Source organism: Pelodiscus sinensis, chromosome 6, assembly GCF_049634645.1.
Source record: "Pelodiscus sinensis isolate JC-2024 chromosome 6, ASM4963464v1, whole genome shotgun sequence".
Classification (NCBI taxonomy): domain Eukaryota; kingdom Metazoa; phylum Chordata; order Testudines; family Trionychidae; genus Pelodiscus; species Pelodiscus sinensis.
In genome coordinates, this window is record NC_134716.1 from 78,577,992 (window position 1) to 78,598,799 (window position 20,808).

A 20,808-nucleotide genomic window follows, 5' to 3' on the forward strand; every position below is an offset into this window, starting at 1 on the left:
ACTTAGAAGAGGAGAATGGGTAGGCCCAGCATCTATCAATGTCCATCCTCATCACAGTGAGAGTAAATCGTGGGATTTTAGCTACCTGCTTAATTCTCCACAGGAAGCTACACCCTTGTCTCAGCTATATCTAGAGTCTTCACCTTGCTGGTGATTGTTTGTTTGTTTGTTTGTTTGTTTGTTTGCAAGATACCAAGTTATGAAAAAGTACAGATGTGCTTTAGTACATTTGAGAATTTTCCTCGGCACTAGTAACATTAAGAAAGAAATAAGTATTTTGTAGAATTACACTTCAGTGTTAAGATACCACTATGATGGGACACAGAATAAGAGTAGAGTAGAATAAATTAAGGGAAACAGTGGATATTTTCTGCATAGAAACTCATGTATATGCAGGAGCCTGACACTAATGAAAAGAACTGAGGGAAATCACCTTTTTTTCCTTTATTCTGTAAATGTTAGAAAATATTTTGAGTCCTCTATATTATGTTCAAGTCTTTCAACATCTATTATAATAAAATGCCTTGCATTGTCAATTTTTTGTTTTTGCAATTTCTTCAAAAGATGTTCCTGAGTCAAGTCCTGTCCGTGGGAATTGCTTTCCTCCTCCCCTGATAAAGTGGTTTATGAATCTCCATACCCTTAAAGACAGCTAATCATCAACTAGAGCCCTTACTTAATTTACTCTGCTTTAGGTGGAGTGAGTTTCAATAACCTGGCTTCTTATCTACTAACTGGTGGTGCTTCTACCTGATTGGTTAAGGTAATCAGGAGCCCAGACTTAACTACCTATCTGGGTTTAATTATTCCTGATCCAGTATATCTTGCTATGACTAGACTCATACATAATAGTTGTCTGACACCATCATAACAGATGAACCAACAATCAAAGTATGTTTTATTTACCAGGAGAAATATAGAAGAAGCATAAAAAGGGAAGGAAAGAATGAAGTATATACATCAATAACATAAGAACATAAGAACGGCCGTACTGAGTCAGACCAAAGGTCCATCTAGCCCAGTATCCTGTCTGCCAACAGTGGCCAGCACCAGGTGCCCCAGAGAGGGTGGACCGAAGACAATGATCAAGCAATTTGTCTCCTGCCATCCCTTTCCAGCCTCTGACAAACAAAGGCCAAGGACACCATTTTATCCCCTGGCTAATAGCTTTTTTTGGACCTATCCTCCATGAAATTATCTAGCTTCTTTTTAAACTCTATTATAGTCCTAGCCTTCACAGCCTCCTCTGGCAAGCAGTTCCACAGGTTGACTACACGCTGTGTGAAGAACGTTCTTTTATTAGTTTTAAACCTGCTACCCATTAATTTCATTTGGTGTCCTCTAGTTCTTCTATTTAGGGAACTAATAAATAACTTTTCTTTATCCACCCTCTCCACATCACTCATGATTTTATATACCTCTATCATATCGCCCCTCAGTCTCCTCTTTTCTAAACTGAAAAGTCCCAGTCGCTTTAACTTCTCCTCATATGGGACCGGTTCCAAACCCCTAATCATTTTAGTTGCCCTTTTCTGAACCCTTTCCAAGGCCAAAATATCTTTTTTGAGGTGAGGAGACCACATCTGTACACAGTATTCAAGATGTGGGCATATCATAGTTTTATACAGGGGCAGTAAGATATTCTGTCTTATTTTCTATCCCTTTCTTAATAATTCCTAGCATCCTATTTGCCTTTTTGACCACCGCTGCACACTGTGTGGAAGTTTTCAGAGAACTGTCTATGATAACTCCAAGATCTCTTTCCTGATTTGTCATAGCCAAATTAGCCCCCATCATACTGTACGTATAGTTGGGGTTATTTTTCCAGATATGCATTACTTTACACTTATCCACATTAAATTTCATTTGCCATTTTGTTGCCCAGTCACTCAGTTTGGTGAGATCTTCTTGGAGTCCCTCACAGTCTGCTTCTGTCTTGACTATCCTAAACAGTTTGGTATCATTTGCAAACTTTATCACATCACTACTTACCCCTTTCTTCAGATCATTTATTAATAAGTTGAAAAGGATTGGTCCTAGGACTGTCCCTTGGGGGACACCACTAGTTACCCCTCTCCATTCTGAAAATTTACCATTTATTCCTACCCTTTGTTTCCTGTCTTTTAACCAGTTCTCAATCCATGAAAGGACCTTCCCTCTTATCCCAAGAGCCTTTGGTGAGAGACCTTGTCAAAGGCTTTCTGAAAATCTAAGTATACTATATCTACTGGATCCCCCTTGTCCGCATGTTTGTTAACCCCTTCACAGAACTCTAATAGATTAGTAAGACAGGATTTCCCTTTAGAGAAACCATGTTGACTTTTGTCCAACAAATTATGTTCTTCTACATGCTTCACAATTTTATTTTTTACTATTGTTTCTACTAATTTGCCCGGTACTGAAATTAGACTTACTGGTCTATAGTTGCCCGGATCGCCTCTAGAGCCCTTTTTAAATATTGGTGACACGTTGGCTACCTTCCAGTCATTAGGTATGGAAGCCGATTTAAAGGATAGGTTACAAACCACAGAATAAAATAGTTCAGCAATTTCCCATTTGAGTTCTTTTAGAGCCCTTGATTGAATGCCATCCGGTCCCGAAGATTTGTTAACATTAAGTTTTTCTATTTGTTCCAAAACCTCCTCTAATGACACTTCAATCCGGGACAGTTCCTCAGATTCATCACCCACAAAGGACGGTGCAGATTTGGGAATCTCCCCAACGTCCTCAGCTGTGAAGACTGAAGCAAAGAAATCATTTAGTTTCTCTGCAATGGCTTTATCGTCCTTGATTGCTTCTTTTATAGCTCGATCATCTAGGGGACCCACAGGTTTTTTAGCAGGCTTCCTGCTTCTAATGTACTTAAAAAACATTTTGTTATTTCTTTTTGAGTTTTTGGCTAGCTGTTCCTCAAAATCTTTTTTTGCTTTTCTTATTACATTTTTACACTTGATTTGACAGTGTTTATCTTCCTTTCTATTTATCTCACTAGGATTGGACTTCCACGTCTTAAAAGATACCTTTTTGTCCCTCACTGCTTCTTTTACATGGTGATTAAGCCACGGTGACTCTTTTTTAGGTCTCTTGCTATGTTTTTTAATTTGGGGTATACATTTAAGTTGGGCCTCTATTATAGTGTCTTTAAAAAGTTTCCATGCAGCTTGTAGGGATTTAGCTCTAGTCACTGTGCCTTTTAATTTTTGTTTAACTAACCTCCTCATTTTTGTGTAATTCCCCTTTTTGAAATTAAATGCCAGGGTGCTGGACTGCTGAGGTGTTCTTCCCACCACAGGAATGTTGACTGTTATTATATTATGGTCACTATTCCCAAGCGGTCCTGTAACTCTACAACCTTCAAGTAGTCAGGTTGGAGTTCCCTGGATTCACAAATTTATTCCACTCCAGTGAGATCCATAATGTGGAAGAACCCTTTTACCTTCATGAGTCATTGCAGGCCGGGACAGAGTAGCAAGGTGATGAGGGTACCTATTCATCCAGAGGACTAACCTTAGTTCTCCAGAAAAAGCTACTACCTCCCCATAGCTATAGCTGTAGTCTTCACAGATTAAGTTACAATGGTGGAGAGGGCCTCCTCAGTGTTTCTAAGTGAAGTTGCTCTCTCCGGGTATGTCTACACTACCACCCTAGTTCGAACTAGGGTGGTAATGTAGGCAACCGGAGTTGCAAATGAAGCCCGGGATTTGAATTTCCTGAGCTTCATTTGCATAAAGCCGGGCGCCGCCATTTTTAAATGTCCGCTAGTGCGGACTCTGTGCCACGTGGCTACACGCGGCATGGACTAGGTAGTTCGGACTAGGCTTCCTAGTCCGAACTACCGTTACTCCTCGTGAAACTACCGTTACTCCTCATGAAACTACAGTTACTGCTCGTGTAGCCGCGGGGAACGGAGTCCGCACTAGCGGACATTTAAAAATGGCGGCGCCCGGCGAGATGCAAATGAAGCCCGGGAAATTCAAATCCTGGGCTTCATTTGCAACTCCGGTTGCCTACATTACCACCCTAGTTCGAACTAGGGTGGTAGTGTAGACATACCCTCCCAGAGTAGTTTGGCAAACCCTTTTCAGGGAAAAATAGGTAGCCTTCCCAGTTAAAGAAAGACAGGAGATCACTCACAGTCTCTTAGGCAGGTTTATCCTCCCTTTTGTTGGCTTAGACAGTCATCGATCCCCCAGATACACCTAATCATAAGACTCCTTTATCGACAAGATGAGCACACCACAATTTTCCCTATCACTCAACCATCTGGCAACAAGCTTGGCTCCCTTTCTCATTAAACCAGCTTATGTCACCAAAAGAGAGAAAGGGAGGGAGGGACAGAGAGCATCTAAGGCACTGAGACAGTAAGTAAATAATCTCATGGATTCCTTTTCACTTTTTCAGGTTGTTCTGAGCCTCTGGGGATGAAATCAGGGCATATACAGGATTATCAGATTACTGCCTCCAGCGTCTTCAGAACACTCAACATGGACATGTTCACTTGGGAACCTAGGAAAGCCCGGCTAGACAAGCAAGGCAAAGTGAATGCCTGGACTTCAGGCCATAGTGATCAGTCACAGTGGTTGCAGGTAAAGTTTCACTAGTTCACTGATATTCTTAGTGTCTACTTTCTGTATGTTTCTTATATTGGAGAGTTTTATTGATTTAGAGTCAAATCTTGTTTTACTCACCTGAATACATAGAGAACAATGGTAGTAGAACCTCCTCCCCCATGTAGATCAGTTGCACATGGGAGATATGACTCCAGAGAGTGCAAATTTGGGCACCTGCATCCCAGTATCTCATAGTACACAACTGTATTGTTGTTCACTATGTGCCAATGTGTAAGAGTGGGTAAGAGTGGGTCTTCAAACTGAATTAACAAAATCGTCTCTTCCCTCCATTTATGAGGCACCTAACAGCCATGAGTATTATTACTGCTAATAGACTCAAATAATGGCTATGGAGTTGTGGCACTGGGTGCTTGATAGCCTGTTCAGAGTGATTCTAGCCTCCAGCCCTAGCAAAACTCCCTGAGACAAAGCCTATTTACTTGAACTTTGGCTTCTAGGAGATACCTTAGTCTAATTAAAACTATTCAAAATTACCTTTTCCCACCACCAGTGAGTCTAGTTAAGCTTGATTCAGCACATGAATTCCTTATGAAACTGTTCACAAAGGTTGTTTTCAGTCTGAAAGCTACTTACAGAAGTTACTGGGAGGCTAATGGAAAAAGATATGGTGAAAGTCCATTTGACCAGTCATTGTGGCATTTCCATTTTTGAACTATTATATGCTGCAGTGTTTTGGGACAACTGCCAGTTTGGAATGGAATTCTCAGCATGAAACCTCAATAACACAAGGAGTATGCTACTAACCCCCTGCAAACTTTTCACATATAAATTATGACTTATTAGCTTTTATACCTACAGTTGCTAAGCAATTTAACAATGTGATTACTATCTACGCTTATGCATGGAAGGGAAAGAAGTAGTGACTGCATTGTCTATTTATCATTTGAATAATTAAAGATGTCTGGATTCAGTGATTTTTTTTTAAACAGTCTGTCAAAATACAGTGGTGTTTTAAGTAATTTTCATTTTCTCAAGAGGATGTGGTTATTGTGTTTTGTGGTGAAGGAATAGTGTGTCTCTCTCCAGCAACAGGAGAGACAAATCAGATCAAGGGCAATTTTGTCTCTGTTTCTGATACCAGGGAGCCAGCAGCATTTAGAGGCTATAAAGAAATGCTCCATGATGTATTATTCTGATGAGAATGACAGTAGATTTGTTGTTGTCTACAGTTGGCCAAGGGAGCTAAGGAGCTACAAAATAGAGGAAATTACAGCATTTTTTATATTATAATTTTTTTCTGTTTTTTTTTTCAAAATGCTTTTTCCTCTCATTTTTCCCCTTATCCCAAACTAACTTGAGTATACACATTAGTTCACTTTACATTCATTTCATTGCTGGCATGTTTTCCATCACTTCGGTAAAATTTATGCCTATTTTTTTTTTTTGGTAAATATTCAAAATAATCTATAAGGGCAAGTTAGATCTGGAAGGAAGTCTATGGTTTTGTTTTTCTATTTCATGATAGCATGACTATTTTCTTTCCTTTAACAAAAAATAACATGCTATGGATGATTGGAAGTTGTTATATTTATGGTACTTTTCCTAGAAAATGCTAACTATGTTTCAGTAAAAGCGTAAGCATTAAGCCTTTTGAGTTTTCAATGTATAGAGCAGCAATTTTGTACTGTTTCTCAATCCCTCTGAATTCATAAGCTTCAAAAATGAAGTGTCCTGTGGCTGCATAGCCTTGGTCTACACTAGGGAGTTATTTTGAAATAATCCCCCTTATTTCAAAATAATAAGCAGAGCATCCATGCTACCAAAACCGTTATTTTGAAATCTGTACCCCTGCTTTTCTTAGGGAATAACACTTGTTTTGAAATAGTTAAACTACTCTGAAAATAACAGAGTCCAAGATAAAAATAACAGCAAAAGAAGTACCTGTCAATTGTAGGACCCATGTTAATGACACTAATTCTGTAGGCTGGATGTGTCTGATTCATAGCTTTTGATGTGAACATGCAAATGTTAAAGGCAGGGAAATTTCTACTCCAAATCATCTGATGAAGTGAGTCTTACCCATGAAAACTTATGATACTATATGTTTTTGTTAATCTCTGAGGGTACATCTATACTACAGAGGAAGATTGAAGCTGCTGCTGTCAATCTTCTGGAGTCCAAATTAGCAATCTAGTTAAGATTGCTAATTCGAAGTGAGAAGGGCATGCCGGTCAATGCCAATAACCCTGCTTTCACAAAGAATAAAGAAAGTCAAAGGAAGTATGTTCTTCCTTTGACTTCCTTCAGCGTAGAGAGTGCCAAACGCCGAGTTAAACTAATTCAGCTTCAGCTACTCAAATAATGTAGCTGAAGTTGTGTATCTCAATTCGACTTTGTCCTGTAGTGTAGGCATATCATAAGGTGCCACAAAACTATTCATTGTTTTTAAAGTCACATACTACCATGGCTACCCCTTTGAGACTTTCATATACTTCTGTTGTTGATGTGCCCAAATAGTTCAAGTCTAGGTAACAGCGTGGTAGAAAAGAGGATATGCCTATTGTTTAAATTTATCTCCTTATTGTTTTTCTCTTTGCTTTTGGTCCCTTTGGGAAATTCCCTGTTAAGCTTTTTCTGACCCTTGTTAGATCCATTGGTTTCTCAATGTCCCTTGCTCAGGGAAACCTCCTTCCAATATTTAGTCTTCCAAGGGCCTAGAAGGGCCAGGGGGAGACAATGACTAATTGGGGAGCCAGAAAGCTAGTTTTCTTCTTCCCAGGGCAGAACACAGTACTGAATGAGACTGGGACAGTGCTACACAGAACCCCAGAACTTTTCTGTCAAGCACCACAACTAAGTGCTTACATTTGAGGGTTTATTTCTTTATAAGCCCAGACAACCAAATTATGATTTTTTAAAAAAGTTTAGAGACTGCTGCTGAATTAATGACATGGTCCATTATGCTCCAAGCAGTCAAGCCAAAACTTGTGGACTAAGACAGGGAAAGTCTGTAGGAGGCAATGGGGCATTATTATCTACCATGCTGCCCCCGCCATTTTGTACTTAGTCCTGTCAAACAGGCAGATTGGCATTTTCCTCAAAATCACCATACCATTTATTTTCTGATATTATGAATTATGAATTAGGGAAGAGGTTCAGGCCTGCACCTCCCATACCCTAAACACTGACACCAGCACCCCCCACACATACAGACCCTTTCCCTGAGGCCCTCCTAACCCCCCCCCCCATACCTCCAACCCCTTGACCTGAGCTCCCATATCCCCAATACCCTTCCCCGACTCCTGAACCTCCCAGACCCCCTCGTCCTGCATTTGAGAACCCACGCAACACTGGGTAAATCTTCTCTTTAATAAATATATTTATCATTGTACTAGAAAGTATTAGAAACAACTTAATTGTAATAAATAGGGCTCTACTTCCATGAAACTTATTTTCTGTGTATTTTACCTTGAGTCATAGGAAGGGTTTTCAAGCTTGATGCCCATGAATGATAAGCCTAATACAGTTTATTCTCAATTTTACAATTTCCATGGAGCTCTGATGTTTTAAGAATGCCATTGTTCCCTCAGAAATAGATTGGAGCAACAAGCCATGTCATCTGTTAATGTCTCTCATGTTGATTATATGTGAAGGAATCACCTATGCATGATCAAAGAGAACATCAATGTTGATAAACAACATATTGCTGTGGGAGATTGATCAAATGGAATCCCTGTAGGCAATTAGTTTTAAATGTGTATAGATTTTTGTTTCACACCCGATTGCTAACAATAATAAAGTAGGCTTTGGATTAGAATTCCTCCTTTTCACTCCCCACTCTGCCACCCCCCACCAACCAGCATTATCTCCAGTATCAGATGTTGTTTTGAAGCTTTTGCACCAATATGCTTAGATGTCAGCTGGAGTAACTCTTTTGCTTATGCTTTCAGCATAATGCAAGGCCACTATTTTTACCTTCTACAGTCCTCATAGTATCAGGCACAGATGGAGTGTCTTATTCAGAATAAGTCATCACTTTCTTTGTGTTATATTTGCAGAAAATAACATCTGTCTATGATACTATTTTGCACAAACTGGATCTGTGTGTCTTCTTTTATACCGTAGTTTTTGTTCAGAGAAAGATTTGCATGTTCATTTTCTAGATTATATTGTTATTGATTTGTTGAAACAAATCTATGATCCATATAGTTTGTTTTATCATATGTTCTGAGGACAGTAGAAACCTTAATGTTGTCTCTTGAATTCCATCTGATTATTCCCCTGGCATGGGGAAGAGGGAAATCACCAGTGGCATAAAGCTGGTATAGCCAATTCTATGCAACACCTTTCTATATTTCCCTTGGGAAAAGTGAATAGACCAGGCACTGAAGGGCATTGGCAGTATTGCTAAAAAGTATTGAGCTCTAATTCCTGGCTGGTGTGATGCCTACCAAGGGTGCCAACTTAAATCAGTATACAGTGGAGCAGCTAATTCAAAAGTCAAAAGAGCCTCCTCCTGTGCCCCCAAACCTCTCAAGCCTGGCCCCATCCTGGAGCCCAAACTCTAGTCAACAGATATAATCATCAACAATTAACTTCAATTGGGTCATGAGAAAAAAAGTTTGAAAACCGCTGTAATAGTGCATTGGGTTTAGTTTTCATACTAATAGAAGGTTCTGTATAGCATCATTTTATATCTCAAATTAAGATCAATTGTTTAAGTACAATGGGTTCAGAGAGTCAGAAGTATATCTTTTCTTCAGTGACTAATTTTAAAAACGGCTGTGAAAGTTGGAATAAGGAAAAATGCTAGTTTAAGAGCAATTGGGTAATTAAAGGAACGAGGAAAATTATATGACTTGTAGATGGCTTGGAGTCCATAAACAGCATGTTATAACAGTTTTTTTAAGAGATAAAAGTATTTGCTGGAAATCGTAAGCTTAATTAGAATATATCATTAAAGCAGATTAATCCCCCCATGCAGCTCCAGTGAACATCAGCCAGCATCACCAGAATAGGAGAGGGGGAATCAAAAACCTTTAAAATCTAAGCCAACTCTTTCTTCCATGCACCCTCACAAAATGTCACTCTCTTGCATGCATGCTCTTCTGGCACCACAGATCTGGTGTCTTCTAAATAGGAGTGGGTTTGGTTATTTTGGAGAGGTAAGTGAGAAAATGATGTGACTTCTTGTTTAACCTACCTCACCGCTATTGCCCCCTCCTTTCCTGAGGCCGTTCCAGACACAAGAATTCTTACTTATGCTCTGCTCTATGCTGAGTAGGCTTCAGATGGTGAACTTTGTCCAGTTTTGAGCACCGCGTTTCAGGAAATGTGTACAAATTGGAGAAAGCCCAGAGAAGAGCAACAAAAAGATGACTGAAGGTCTAGCAAGCGTGAACTATAAGAGAAGACTGAAAGAACTGTGTTTGTTTAGTCTGGAAAAGAGATGCCTGAGAAGGGACATAACTGTTTTAAAGTACATGAAAGGTTGTTACAAGGAGGCAGGAAATCTATGATGATAGGACAAGAAGCAATGGGATTAAATTGCATCAAGAGAGGTTTAGGTTGGACATTAGGGCAAACTTCCTAATTGTCAGGGTAGTTAAGCAAAGGAATAAGTTGCCTAGGGATGAATCTCTATCACTGGAGATATTTAAGAGCAGGTTAGATAAACCCTTATGAGGAATAGTGATGTTCCAGTTAACTGGTGTGGGCTGGAGTAGCTCCCCAACTGCAGCATGCTGCTCCAGCCCACGGTCCTCACCATGGACAGGGACAGCTCCAGCCATCCAGAGCAGCCCCTGTCCATGGTGGCCTGCATGTGTCACAGTCAGGGACTGCTCCAGGTGACCAGAGCAGCCTCTGTCTGCAGTGAGGGAGGGGGGGCTGGAACTGCTCCCCTCCTGCTGACACCTTCATAATAGTAAACCAGTTAAGCATCACATTTAGCTGGTTAACCAGTTAAATGAGATTTTACATATCTAGTCAGGAATGGTCTAGATCAGGGGCAGGCAAAATATGGCCCATGGGATGGATCTGGCCTGCCAAAGCTTCAGATGCAGCCCATCACAATCCTCTGGACCAGCCTTCTGCTGGGGACATGTGCAGCTCAGCACTGCATGCCCCAGGAGGGTTCTGCACACTGCTTCTGTCCCCAGCATGATCCTTGCAGCCCCCATTGGCTAGCAGCCAATGGGAGCTATCTGGGCCATGATTGTGGAACAGACAGTGTGTGGAGTCCCCCCTTCACAGAGATGCACATGGCCCCAGCAGCCTGCCACTTTGAGAAGCATATGGCTATGGCAGACAGGTCCCACTGGGCTATTGCCCAAGAGCTGCCTAGGGTAAGCACCTCCTGCCTAGCCTGCACCTTGCCCTCTACCTGCTCCCACACCCTAATACCCTGCCCCAGGTCACAAACCTCCTGCCTTAGGTCACAACCCAAACACTTCATGCCCCCTCACACTCCTTCCCCCGGTCACAGCTCTCTCCAAAACCCCGCACCTCTTTCTACAGTCCTCCAGCTCCTGCATCCATACACCTTCCTGGACCCTGCACTCCCTCCTGCACTCCCATTCCCTTCCCCAGGTCACAACCACCTCTTTTACCCAAACTCCTTCCCTGACCCTCTCCTGCACCCCAACCCCTTACTCTGAGCTTTCTTTTGCACTCAACCTACATCTAAGACACCACGACTTCCCCATTAATGTCATAGAAGACTGCAGCCCTTGCCCACTTTCCAAATTCTTGGAGTGATCCCCCCCCCCATCAAAAATTATTGTCCATTCCTGATCTAGATAATACGTAGTCCTGCCACGAGCACAAAGGACTGGACTAAATAACCTTTTGACGTCCCTTCCAGGCCAGTGATTACTTGTCTTGTTTTGTTCTTTTTTATTGCTACAGTTCTTCATTTTTAGTTTATTGATGATCAAAGATGGGAATGTGGATAATGAAGGAAAACCTAATATGATGGGAACAATTTAATGAACAGAGGTGTTGAATGATGGGTGGGTGAGTGACTCCTGTTGTGGTGTTTTGTGAAGAATTTGAAGGGTTGGTATTGGAATCTATTTGTTAATATGATGAGGCAAAAGATATTGATGTTGTTCAGAGATTTTCATATGGGATGGATAGGGTTTATATACATTGTTTTGAATGATCTTGCTAGATCTTGTGCTATTAAGCTATGGTCAGTTATGTGAAGCAGTAAGTGTAGCAACTTACAGTTTAGATAGAAGGGGAGAAGCCGACTAGACAGAGTACTTTGAAGCTGCTATTTTCAAACATTGGGTGTGAATTGTAAAGGCAACCCACTAGCTGGCCACATGATGCTTTATTTACCGGGCCTCCACATGTACAGGCGATTGGAGATCCTGTTGACCATGGTTCACCATTCCTAGCTGCAGGACATGTAGCGGGAAGTACCTTTGTTTCAGATTTTGTACTGAAATCCCAAGAAGAATTTGGGGCAGTCTTCTTTATTTTAAGTTCCCTATCATTTGGAGATTTCTTTTACCATTCAAATTAAGAGGTAGCTGTTGCATGCTTCCTGACGGTTTTTGTTCAGGCATTCAGTTGTGACAGCATGTCTCCCCAGATAGCTCATTTCTCTTAAAAACATCTGCAGAGTAATACTCTGATCAGTGGTAGGGATGTTAACTATTGCATATTTGTGTAAATGTGTAACTGCTTGAAAATTCAGTGGTTACACGTTTACACACAGGAGGATGGGCAGGCAGGAGCTGGTGCTCGCAGGGAGCTGGCTCTCTGCGAGCACCAGCTCCCACCTGCTCCACTCCCACTGCCTCCCCACACATATTGGCTCCTGCCTCCCCCATCTTGCTGCCTCTGAGTGTGTGTGGTCAATAGTATTAACCAATAAGCACATGCTGGGGATTTTTAAAACATTTTGTAATAATTTTTACGAAAAAATACAGTATTCTTTTAATCACACAAATGGACAAGCCAAGAGCAACAGGGCATTTCAAAGTAAAGAAATAAAGTCTCTGAAGGACAAATATTTAAGCTACAGTGAGAGCATGGCTAATATAAACTAATAAGTTTTAATTAAATGGCACTGGTTTAATTCTTGGGTTGACTGATTTGCTGTTCTTTTTTTCAGTTACTTTTTTTTTTTTTTTTGGTCAATGCCTTCCTGAAACTTCTAAGTTAAAGGATGTAATAATACACAGGTGTGCTGTTAAGAGACTAATGTTTATTTCCAGCATGGGTCAGGATTAAAGAACATTCATTCCCCTATCGTATGATGAGGCCTGCATCTGGTGATGCCTGCAAAGGAAGTTGCCTTGACTTCACTGTGCTAGTATCAATTCCCAATAATTGTACTAATCAGTTACAAAATGCATTCCTTTGCATCCAATGGGCAATGCACTAGATATCTATTCCTAAGGTTGCTCTCTAACTTAATGTCTTCTGCATATCATTTCAAGCAATCTCCAACATTCACAATTGTACTGTTAAACTGTACATTGCAGCCTTGCACTTCTCAGAATTGCTTTTGCTTCTGCAAAGCTTTACTTCCCAGTTCATGTTATGGAAATGTTTATGGTGACAATTGAAATTTAAGCCTACAATTTAAATAAGGCAGCATAAAAATCTGTGTTTATATTAGTTTTTTAATGTTGTCTTTAGGCAGTAATGTCCAAGGCCTCAATAAAGTCACTGATTTTATATTGATGGGCCACTTTCAATGAGAATATTAAAAACACAGATGGGGCAAAGCCTTCAAAAACTTCAGATTGCAAGAATTGTTTCTAGGCATCCATGAAATACACAACAGCAGGAGGTAAAAATTTGATTGCTTCCGTGGGTTGTACTTTCTATAATAATAGTTTGATAAGTCAGAAAAGGAAGGTCCATTTGAACAGCAGAGCAACTGTACTGATAGATATAACAGTAAAAGCCGTTCCATTGCAAGGTCTCCTATAGCATTCTGTGAATGATGTTTCCAATTCTTTCTTTTAAAGGCTGTTATAGAAAAATATAATGAGTTAACTTTGTTACAATGACTCATACTTATTAAAAAGAACATATTCATCTTTGCTTATAAATATGTGAGAAGCTTCCCTAAGCAGGTAAAACTGCCTCACTGTTAGCTTGAAAGAGTCACAGGAAAGAATTGTTAAATCCTTTGCTCATTCACAGTTCCTCTCGGTGTCTCTCTGCTTTCTAGACAAAGGAAACTGAATTATGACAAATTTCTCATTACAATAGTGGTTTTTGATTTTGATAAAAAGAAATGGGAACATAAACTGAAACTCTCTGTTTTTCTGAAAGTTGATATACTTTATCTCTGAAGTGTTTGTTGATTGGGAGTATTTACTATAAAAGATTGCACAATTGCTTGAGACCAATAACAGCATGTTCTGCAATGGCACACATGGAGTTTAATGTAAAAGCTAGTGGGGTTTTCATTATTTTAATCTGCAAGCAATTGGATAATAAACACTCCACAGATTTTTCACTAATGATTTATAGGCAAACAGAAGCAGTTATTTGGTCCACTTTTTGTCCATTTATAACAAGACCTTTTTTTTTTTTTTTTTAAGAAAAAAAGCAGAGTGGTCAATATTGTTGAGAGGGAGATGGAGGAGAAGGGGATAAAATATGCTTCATATTCCTTCCTACTCTCTCCCTGCAGTAGCATTATAAATCTGTGGTTAGCTGTGTCTTAATAAAATTATTTATCATTATCATGGCAGCAGGTAGACGCTCCAGTGGAGTCTGGAGTCTTGTTCTATTAGGCACTGTACAAATGCCTAATTCAATATAGTTCTTGCTCCAAAATCCTATAGTCTAAATAAGACCAAAAGTGGCAGGGGAAACACACATGGATGGATGAGGCAACTTGGCAATGGCCAAATATCAAGCCAGTATCCGAAATTTGAGTTGAACTCATGTCCTCTCTTTTAATGCCTCTGCTATTTGTCATTAGCCCTTTTAACTTATACAATATTGTTTATATAGAGGATGATTTTAAGTTCTTCCTCAGTGTCATTTCATAACCCTGCATGGCAATCACACACTTTCTTTGTACATGTAGTAGATCTGTCTATATAACTTAGAAATGTACATCTGTCCGTCTGTGTGTGTATGGGGGTGGGTGTGTTGGTTCAAGAACTCCCTCTAAATGGTAAGAGCTAGGACCACCAAATTGGGCATGAATTTTTTCCTTTTATCCTGACTTAAAGCAAGGTCAGGGTTTGGTTGTGCCAAGAAAATGGTACATGCCTGGAATGGGACTTTTTTCCATAACATGGAAAGAAAGGGGCACGGAAAGGAGGGACACAATACTGAAAGTGGCCACTGGGGGCAGTGAGCGCAGGGGAAAGCTATATACAGAGTGGTCACTGGGGGCAGCCACATCATCAAGAGAGTGGCCAGCTGGGCTGGGGCTTGCCATCCACTTGTCAGCCACCGATATGCAGCCCCTCACCCCCAAACCTTTCCCAGACTGTGTCTAAACTACACCTCTCTGTCGACAGAGAGCTATAGATTAGGTACGTCAAAATTGCTAATGAAGCAGGGATTTAAATATCCCATGTGTTACCCCAAAAATATTCTCACTGGAGACCACCCAGGGTTACACTAGTATGGGTTTATTTCAGCTAGGTAAAACTAAAGAGGAGTAAGCAGCCACCAAAGGTTTAAACTAAAGAAGATAGAACTCTCTCTCTCACACGCACGCACAGACGCACGCAAGCACACACTCCTCCATTCATTCACTCATTCACACCCAAACATTCCTGCCCTCAGGCAATCACACACTTACACAGACATATGGGTTGCAGAAGGAGCCAAAGCATGGGGATCCTAGAGGGTCTGTTTGCTCATCATGGCTGAGGAAACTGGTCAGGAGGAGAGACACTGGAGAGGAGCTTCTGAGGAGCAGGGGAAGGAAAAAGAGAGAGTCTCACATATGCTCCTTCTCTTTATATAGTGTCTGAATGGCTCCTGTGACTCATTCACCTCCTCATCAGGGAGTATGCCCAGACTGTAATGACTCATTTAAATGTGCTCCATTGTACCCAGTCTTCTTCAAACACACTCACACTCACACTTTCTCTCCATTCACCAAGGGGAGAATGCAGCTTAGGGAAAGTTACAAGCAAGGTGGCTGAGAGTTAAAAAGATGACAAAGTTGCAGTTTACAGTAAATTTCTGAGAGTTACACAAATTACAAAGTTTGACAAAGATCACAATGAGTTGCAGTTTAAAACCTTAGGGTATGTCTACACTACAAAGTTAGTTTGAACTAACTTTCATAGGCGCTACACTAGTGCTCCGTTAGTTCGAATTTAATTCGAACTAACGGAGCACTTAGTTCGAACTAGGTAATCCTCATTCCACGAGGATTAAGCCTACTTGGAACTTACTAGTTCAAATTAAGGGCTGTGTAGACCCTTAATTCGAACTAGTGGGAGGCTAGCCCTCCTCAGGTTTCCCTGGGGGCCACTCTGGCCAACACCAGGGAAACTCGTCTGCCCCCCTCCTGGCCCCGGACCTCTTAAAGGGGCACGGGCTGGCTATGGTGCCCGTGCCAGATGCAAGCCTGCCAGTACCCTGCCAGCAGACCCTGCACCTGGCACGGATCGAGCCACCCACCCGATGCCACCCAGCCCTCCCCCTCTTCCCGGGACCAGGCTGGCGGCTCCCGGGAGCTTGCCCAGGACCGCAAGAGGCGGGCACCCACCTGGGCTAGTGCGGACATCGTGGACCTCGTCCACGACCTCCGCACTAGGCACAGGAAAGTGGCCGGCTAGGGCAGGGGAGCTGCCAGCCTGGCCACCCAGGAGCAGGTGTGCATGAAAATCAAGGTGGTCCACTGAGACCCCCGACCCTCAGCCCTGAGCTTACAATGGCCGTCCTGGGTCAGACCAAAGGTCCATCTAGCCCAGTAGCCTGTCTGCCGACAGCGGCCAACCCTAGGGACCCTGAAGGGGATGGTCCGAAGACAGTGACCAATCCATTTGTTTCGTGTCATCCCTCTCCAGCTTTCCACAAACCTTGGGCGAGGACACCACTCCTACCCCCTGGCTAATACCACTCCATGGACCCAACCTCCATGACTTGATCTCACTTCCCTTTAAACTCTGTTCTAGTTCTAGCCTTCACAGCCTCCTGCAGCAAGGAGTTACACAGATTGACTCTTTGCTTTGTGAAGAACAACTTTCTGTTACTAGTTTGAAGCCTGCTACCCATTCCTTTCCTTTGGTGTCCTCTAGTCCTTCTTTATGGGAACTAATGAAGAACTTTTCTGTATGCACCCTCTCCACCCAACTCCTGCTTTTAGAGACCTCTATCCTGTCCTCCCTCCATCTCCTCTTTTCTAAGCTGAAAAGTCCCAGTCTCTTTAGCCTCTCTTCATATGGGACCTGTTCCCAACCCCTGATCATTTTAGTTGCCCTCCCCTCTCCCAGCCTCTCTCTTCCCCTCTCCTACCTCCTTTTCCCAGTCTCCCCCAGTTTTGTTCAATAAAGACAGATTCCATTTTTGAACACAATTGTCCTTTATTTTGTACATCAAGAAGTGGGGCTAGGGAAGGGTAAGTGGAAGGAGGTGAGGGAGGAATGGGGTACGCGCCCCTGATGGGGAGGACTGGGCTGGCTCTGCGGGCTTTTGGGGTGGAAGCTCTCCTGCAGCCCTCCAATTGCCTCCTCTCCTAGATGGCAGCCTGCGGCAAGTGCAGCCGGTCTGATGGCCGAGTGGTGTGATGTGCCTAGTGTGGGTACTCCGGGCAATTCAAGCCAGGACTGCTTTGCAAGCGGGGCACCCCTGAGAACTGTCTGTCCGGGGTGGGGGTCGGGACCCTTTAAGCACAGCCCTCGGCTAGCCTGAGACAGCATCTCCATGCTCTAAGTCCTCCTTTGATGCCCTGCCGGCACTGCTTCCGGCCATCCTTAAGCCTGGTTCAGGGTCCACTTAATGTGGACATGCTGGTTCAAATTAGCAAAACGTTAATTCGAACTAGTTTTTTAGTCTGGATCCGTTAGTTCGAATTAGCTTAATTAACGTTGTAGTGTAGACGTACCCTTAGACCCTACAGTTTGGTGTTGTTTCAGAAAATCCATGTAAATCATGTAAGCTCAGGCAGAAGCTTTTTTATGCAACACCAGGCTTCATTAGCATAAACATAGCCAACGCTTTTTTTTGAAATGGAGATTTTCGAAAAAAAATCTGTCTAGACGCAAATTTGTCAAAATAAACCCTTTTTCAACACATCCTGTAATCCTCATTTTTTGAGGAATACAGGATCTGTCAAAAAAGGGTTTATTTTTGACAGATCTGCATCTAGTCTGCCATTTTTTCCAAAAAAGCTCTGTTTAGAAAAAAGCGGCTGCCATGTTTATGCTAATGAAGCATGGGATATTTAAGTCCCTGCTTCATTAGAAATTTTGACGTGCTTGATTTGCATCTCTCTTTAGACAGAGGGATGCAGTCTAGACGTAGCCCCCTTAGTCATAGCACCAGTGTGGGCGGGGGAGAGAAAAGGCCCCTGGCAGTTGTGGTGGGGCTGAGGGGAGAGAGAAGGCCCATGGCAGCCAGAGGGAGGCTGAGGGGGAAAAAAAAGACCCCTGGTAGCCCAGAGGGGCTGAGGGGAAAGAGAACACCCCTGGGGGCCAGAGGGAGGAGCTGAGGGGAGAGAGAGGACCCCTAACCGCTGGGGTCTTTGGCGGGTACGGGGAAGACTGGGAGGAGAGAAAAGGTCCATGCTGCTGTATGAAGCCTGGGGGAGGAGAGAAGACCCATGCTGGCTAGGGAGATTGAAGGGGGAAGAGAGGGCCCCACCGGATGAGACCCTCCATCCTGAATGCCTCTTCACCCCCACAACCCTCACTCTTGCACCCCACACATACTTGCAACCCCCTGTCCTACCCTCACATTCCCAAGGCCCTGCCCTGGCTCCTGCACCACCCACACTGCCATTGCAAAAGTACTGTGTAAACCACTGAGCCGAATTTTGTATTTATTTGGTATTCTAATCATTGTATTCATAATAACACTCTATTTTTAATCTAACCAGTACAATGAGGCCGTATTACAATTATCTGGCTTATTTAATAACATTTCTGTCCAACAGTTAAGATGTTTCTCCTAGCAGGGCTCTGGATTTGATAAAGTAGATACAGAAAGATCCATTTTTTACTGGCGAATTGTCTAGGGGTGGCTATTAAATAGTTCTCATCACCCACAGTTGTTGTTTTTGCAAAGTTTTGTAAAGTCTGATTTGTTTTGCCCCGTCTACAACCTTGTACTGGAAAGGATGTTACTTAGTCTAGCAGTGCTCCAAAATAAATTATTTGATGAATTATCTTCAGATATGTATATTTAGAATACTAAGAAGTTGAGCTATATACTGAAATATCCTACTTTTGGCCAGCATGCCTCTTCTACCCCAACTTTTTGAGACATGCAGATCTTGGAATCTCCGTTTTTTAAAGGTTGCCAGCACACTGGCAGATCACAATTAAGGGGGAATGTTGCTATTAAATATTGTTCTACATTTTGGAGATCCTTCGGAAGAGACTCAGACCCTAAATGTCCTCTCTAGAAATTTTGTATATTAAAAGTCTACTTTAGGGTAGAGGAAAAGGCAAATAAAAGAGAAAGCATATGATGGAAACCCATGTGGCTTCTTTTAGTGACTAGAAACAAAGATAATAATTGACACCTGTTGGAGGGAGGGGGCAGATTTTGACTTGGTGTTCCTCCGCTGAAATCCTTAAGCATATATGGCAAACAATCAGAGCAGGACCTGAGCACCCTAAGCTGCCCCTGAGTATTTTTTAATAACTTGCAGAAATGATCTCTTAATTATACCACCATTCTTTCCTCTTATGAATAGCATTTGTATTGCTTGATCCTCAAGTAGCATAAGTGCAGCTTTTCCATCAGAAAATGTGACATAGGAAAAAAAACTCTTGCTAGAAAACACTCATAGATGATAAATCAGGGTATGTCTACACTACAGCGCTAATTCGAACTAACTTAGTTCAAATTAGTTAATTCGAACTAAGCTAATTCGAACTAACGCATCTAGAACTAAAAACTAGTTTGAATTAGCGTTTTACTAATTGGAACTAGCGCGTCCACACTGATTGGACGCAGGGGGGCATTTAAGGGCAGCTGAAACCGGTTCTGGCAGGGCATCAGGTCAGTAGTTGCTTTGTGTGGCTGCTGTCTGAGGCTATCTGAGGCTCGTGCTTAAAGGGACCCCCCTGGACAGCCGGTTCTCAGCTTTTCCTGCTTGCTTGCCAACCTCGCCGAGGGACAGCAAAGCGTTGGTCTCTGTGCCCGTCTGTGTCAGTGCTTCCCTTCGGGGACGCCACCGCAGGTGGCAACATGGAGCCAGAGGTCGCTCTGCACCTTCTGGTGCACTTTCTGTACTTGCTGCTGCAAGCCTGCCACCAATGGCTCGAGGCTGCCTGGCACCACCTGATGCACGTCAGCCCCCTGCCTCTCCGCCTGGCCGCCCTGTGGGCTGTGGAGGAGCCGCGGCGGCGCCCCGGCACCAGCATGCCCCGCCGCATCTGGCGTCTGGACACCAGCAGCGACTGGTGGGACCGCATCGTCCTGGAGCGCTGGGAAGACCAACAGTGGACCCAGAACTTCAGGATGAGGAGGGACACCTTCCTGGAGCTCTGCGAGTGGCTCGCCCCTGCTCTGCGCAGAAGGGACACTCGCATGAGGCCTGCCATCCCTCTCCAGAAGCGGGTGGCCATCACCTTCTGGAAGCTCTCCACGCCGGAAAGCTACCGATCCGTCGGGAACCAATTCGGTGTGGGGAGATCTACCGTTGGAGCGGTGCTCATGCAGGTATGGCACTCATCGGCCACTGCACCGGGAGGAGGAGGGGGGCTGCAAGGAGGGGATGGGCTGCCCCAGAGACAAAGGGGGGGCGGGAGGAGGCAAAAGCGCCCCGCACCAGAGGGGTCGGTCTGTCCCGGCCGTACTACACACCGCCAGGGGGGTTGCTTCCGGGAGTGGGGCGCGGGGCACTGCCAGGGCAGAAATGCTCCCAGCCACCCGGGCGCCCCACTGATTGGTGCTTTGCTGTGTCTCTCTCCGCAGGTGGTCAAGGCCATCAACTGGGTGCTGCTACGCAGGGTGGTCCGCCTCGCTAACCCGGATACCGTCATCTGGGGATTCGGCACCCTTGGCTTCCCCAACTGCGGGGGGGGCATCGACGGGATGCACAGCTCCATCCGTG

General features: G+C 43.2%; 1 protein-coding gene across 1 annotated transcript in view; it reads left to right on the forward strand.

Annotated features, from left to right (window-relative positions):
• The window catches only part of EDIL3 (EGF like repeats and discoidin domains 3), a 424,704-nt gene that overhangs the window by 344,036 nt on the left and 59,860 nt on the right, over positions 1–20,808 (forward strand). Inside the window, exon 9 of the mRNA XM_006124343.4 lies at positions 4,402–4,586. Within this exon, the coding sequence (XP_006124405.2) occupies positions 4,402–4,586 (185 nt within the window). The remainder of the gene's footprint in view (positions 1–4,401; positions 4,587–20,808) is intronic.